General features: G+C 39.2%; 1 protein-coding gene across 1 annotated transcript in view; it reads left to right on the forward strand.

Moving 5' to 3' along the window:
- UBE2F (ubiquitin-conjugating enzyme E2F (putative)) overlaps positions 1-2632 on the forward strand; it is a gene marked incomplete at its 3' end in the record, with an annotated part of 24894 nt that extends 22262 nt beyond the window's left edge. The window contains exon 5 of the mRNA XM_009074143.1: positions 2551-2632. Coding sequence (XP_009072391.1) covers positions 2551-2632 — 82 coding nt within the window. The remainder of the gene's footprint in view (positions 1-2550) is intronic.
- Between the last annotated feature and the right edge of the window lie 1919 nt (positions 2633-4551).

Below are 4551 nucleotides of genomic sequence, written 5' to 3' on the forward strand. Positions count from 1 at the left end.
ACCTCTTTTGACCTGCTGCCCACACTCCTTTTCTTTTGATGCGGGATTAGATTGGCTTTCCTGGCTGAGCTTACACTGCAGCTCATGGTGAGCTGTTCCATCTACTGTCAAAAAAGAGTGAGATAGGTGAACAATAGGGGAAAGGATTTTTCCTTTTCTGTTTCTCTGGGGCCTTCAAACTGGTGTTGATACTCAACTTAGGTACTTAGACCCTTCTGAGAGTTCGCAGTGGAGCATATACTGACAAGAGATTGGCTTTCCTGGCTGAGCTTACACTGCAGCTCATGGTGAGCTGTTCCATCTACTGTCAAAAAAGAGTGAGATAGGTGAACAATAGGGGAAAGGATTTTTCCTTTTCTGTTTCTCTGGGGCCTTCAAACTGGTGTTGATACTCAACTTAGGTACTTAGACCCTTCTGAGAGTTCGCAGTGGAGCATATACTGACAAGTGGCCTTCCTTAGTGCACTCCACCAGCTTTACTGCTTGTCTCCAAGGCTGTTAAGTATCTTTTAAAAATAACAATTTCAATGGTTATTAAGCAAACAGCTTTTCAGGGGACCTACAAGTGATTGCAATATCTTCTTGTAGGTAAATAGAAAGCTCCAGACAGCTTGGCCTTTTCAACCATGGGAGCTGTTATTTCATTATTGTACTTTACTAAAATTGCAGAACCTTGCAAGGGAGGACAGATGCAATTACAATAAAAATAACTTCAGACGTTGTTTTCAGAGCTTAGCTGTCAAAAGAACAAGATAAAAATGGAAAACAATTAAGGCACATGTCTTGATTCTCAACAATTACACCTGCTGTTCTGTGTCCTGTTCGTTTGATACGTAAGGAAGCTAGTCTCGTTTCAGCAATTGAATTGCAGTATTTGCATTTAGGTATATGAGGTTCAGGAAGAAGGAAGCCTCATTTGCTTTTATTTTGAATGCTTTTGATAATTTTGACACCTTTTGTCTTTTTTTCCCCACCTCCATCCTTCTGGTCTGTTTTCTTACTTTTGATGTTGATAGTTCAGAACGATCTCTTCTTTCAGAGAGGCTGAAGAATGTCTAGGAGAGAATGCCAGAGAAATGTTTCTGGGAAGAGCTTTGGCTCATGTCTAGCTGCACCAAGCCTAAGTTCAGCATTGTCTAGAAGTAGTAGTTGCAGTCACAGCATTTTTCATGTACAGGTAGGGAGGAGGTGCAGTGGTCTGGAATGGAATTGCTTGTATTCCTAGACTGAGCTTGGAGAATGGCGCATTAACACCACTAGCAGAGTAGAAAGGTTATGTTTCTGAAAGCATAGAGGTAACATTATAGAAGATGCCTTCATAAGTTACCTAATATTCCATTATTTATAGTCTGTGGATACACAGGATGTGTACTATATCTTATATAAAGTTCTTGCTTGCAGAGGACTATAGTATTTCTGAAACAGCTTTGAATTTCCCCCCTCATTGTTTTGATAGTTGTGGTCTCCTTTCATAGTATCAAGAATTATCTGCTCAAGCTGTTGTGTTTTTAAAGGGTTTGGCATTCTGACTGTCTTCACTGATAGGCTTCTGAGTACTTGTAGGTGTTTTAGATAGTGTTTGCAGTAGTGTGGTTTTGGTGTGGGTTGTTCTGAGTTCTCCTTGACCTCACCAAACAATTTGAATACAGACTACCCTTACTAGCTTGTGTGTGGTTATGCACACATAATAAATACAAAGGTGGTCATTTAAGGTTAACTACACAGAATCGTAGAATTCAGGGGTTGGAATGGACCTTACAGATCATCTCGTCCAGCTTGCTCCAACAGTTTCATGTCCTCCTTTTGTTGTATGCTGTTGCCAAAATCCTTTTTCCCCCTGCGTTTCACATAAGTAACCATCAGCTTCTGATCTGGGAAAAGAAGTGGATATGTGGAATTGTAGCATAGTAGATGAGCATAAGAACATGTAATTTAAAGAGGAAAAACGTGAAAGATTTTGTGTTGTGGACTGCAGCCATCCTACTCTGTGCAGAGCCAACTTAGCTCTGTGTTTCGTTTCAGCCAGTCTCAAGATGTTCTTCAGGAACTGGTGGTGGAAAGTGGCAAGAAGTACCTTAGGGCTGGCATGTAGTTTGGTGTCTGGAACCTGTAGTCCCATTAAGGCCTCTTTTGAGGAATTGTATTTTGTAGAAACGTCAAGAAAAGAGCTGAAGTTTTAGTTGCAGAGTGGTTTAGAAGAATGCCCTGGGACTAGCTAGTGTCTAGAGAAAACACTTCAAATAACATTGATTCCAGTTTTCTCTCGGGAACAGCATACCTTCTCCAGGGAAAGGTTCTTCACTGGTGAAGAGCTGCAGTTACAGGATATTTATTGATTTATAATATGCACTTAAAATATTACAAGATCTGTTAGCATACCTGTCCTTTTAGACTGCCAAATTATCAAGATCTGAAGTTGTTAATTAAGTTCATTTATTGATTAGCAGTTTGTATTCAGTCTGTTGTTTAGGGTGAATGATGGAGAGATTATTTATTAGCTGCATTGTTCAAGAAGTGAGACAAGTTTGATCTGAAGCTTGTTCTGCAAAGCTTCCACCAAAACTGAAGTCAGTGTATGTGGAGTTATCAAACGCTTGCAACACTTTCTCCTACCATGGATGGGTATTCATTGGTATGTTGAAATGACCTGAGAATGTATGTGAAAGGCAGTTTCCATTACCAAAACCAAGAAGGGATCCTAAGATGTAAGTGGCTACTTGGAAACGGTGAGGAAAATGAATGCAGTCACTGCTGTGTCCCCCAGTTGAGGTTGGATCTACTTGTGCAGTTTTAAGCGTCTGAGGTGACAGAAGATTTTGAGCAATAAAATAAATGGGTTTTGCAAGCTTTGTTCTGCAAAGTGCCACATGTATGACCTGGATGTGGTTGGAGGTGTTCAAATGAAACATCATGTTGTGGAAATTTCCAGGGAATTTGTTGGTCTAAGGAGGATTCAAAGATGACTTGGAACATACTCTAAGGAGAAGCTTGTCTGAAGAGAAATTTTATCATAGTGCTGCAGTTGTCCTGTCTGTCTAGCAGGAAAAAGAAGAGAGGGAGAAAACCTTTGTCTTACTGTCAGGAGTGGGTTTTTCCAATTTTTAGCAATGAAAAACACTTTGAAAGGATAGAGGAATTCTTTTGTTTCCATGATACAAAAAAATTGAGACACCAGTTAATTTACTCTGTGAAGATTTGTGGATTTTTCTTTTTTCAAAGAGTTTCTATAAAGCTTACTTTTTTCCTACTCATCAATACATTCCCTGTTTGAAGGTGGATATGGTAGAAATTTGCTCTTTTAGCTTGATCTGCCCTCATGGGATAAATACTGCTGCTTTCCTGTGCTTGAGAACTAGACATGATCTTTTGAAACAATGTGAAGGTGTAGCTAATGGAAACCTGTGCTTTCATTAAAGAAAACTTTTAAGAACAGCATTTGTTTTGAAGGGAAAAAGTTTGAGATCGTTTCTGGGTGCCACTTGATTTTCAGTGCTGCCCCAATCCAGCACTGAGCAGTCAGTGTGTCTTGAGTTACTGGGCAGACATGAAGGAAGAGTGGAGGAAAATCAACATCTACATTATAAATTGCAGATTTGTTGTGGTGAGACGTGTTTTGTCTTTCAGAACATACTTTTTAGGTACATTTTTGGTATCTCAGTGCCATGCATATTTCCATTCCTCTTTTCGAAGAAGTCCTAGTTAAAAAAAAATTAGTAAAAAGTTAATTGGGAAGTTGGAGAACAGAATGATGGGACAGACCACGTCACGCTGCTATGCAGTGCAGCTATTTGAGCTGTTTTGTCTCTTGACTGAAGACTTAATGGGAAACAGTGGAGGAAAATAGCTCCACATCTATAACATGTGATTTAATTGAAGTTACGAAAGGTACTGGTCTGTGCTGATGTGTTCCGGTACGCTTCCTGTTAAAAATAATCGGCCTGATTGAATGCTGCAAGTTGGAATGTCAAGTGCATGGATGGAGCAATGTGCTGTTGCTAAGCTACCAAAATTTTTATGACCAGCTCTTTATTTACTTCACAAAATGAGAGCAAATCAGACTGTATTTTAAGAATCTGTGTTTCAAAACCCACTGCAAAATTCAGAAATGTGGTGATTTTGCTTGGAAATAAGTTTGGTGGCTTTTGTATTAGTGTCTTAAATTTGGATAGGACATGTTCCTGTTCAATTGTGGCCAGGAATGTCTGTGTTTAAAAAGTTGTTCTTTTGATGTAATTACGATCATTGCATTCTCTGCTGGATTTTAACAAACCGCTGACTGGGATAAGCCTTGGAGGGAAAGCACTTTTTAGTTTTTTTGGTTGAAATTACTGTCTTAGAGGGTAAACATTTAGAAACTGAATGACTAGGAATGTTTTCTTTCCAGCAAAGGAGACAGGAGAAGAGAGTAAATTTTTTTTACTTTATTTAAAGTTACGTTTTTCTAAGTTCAAGCCCAATACCAGCCCAGCTTCTATGTAGAGTTGAGAGGAGCTAAAAGGGCAGAGAAACCTGATTTGACTCCTGTAGAATCATCATAGAATCATGGAATTT

Source organism: Acanthisitta chloris, unplaced genomic scaffold (genome assembly GCF_000695815.1).
Source record: "Acanthisitta chloris isolate BGI_N310 unplaced genomic scaffold, ASM69581v1 scaffold30260, whole genome shotgun sequence".
NCBI lineage: Eukaryota > Metazoa > Chordata > Aves > Passeriformes > Acanthisittidae > Acanthisitta > Acanthisitta chloris.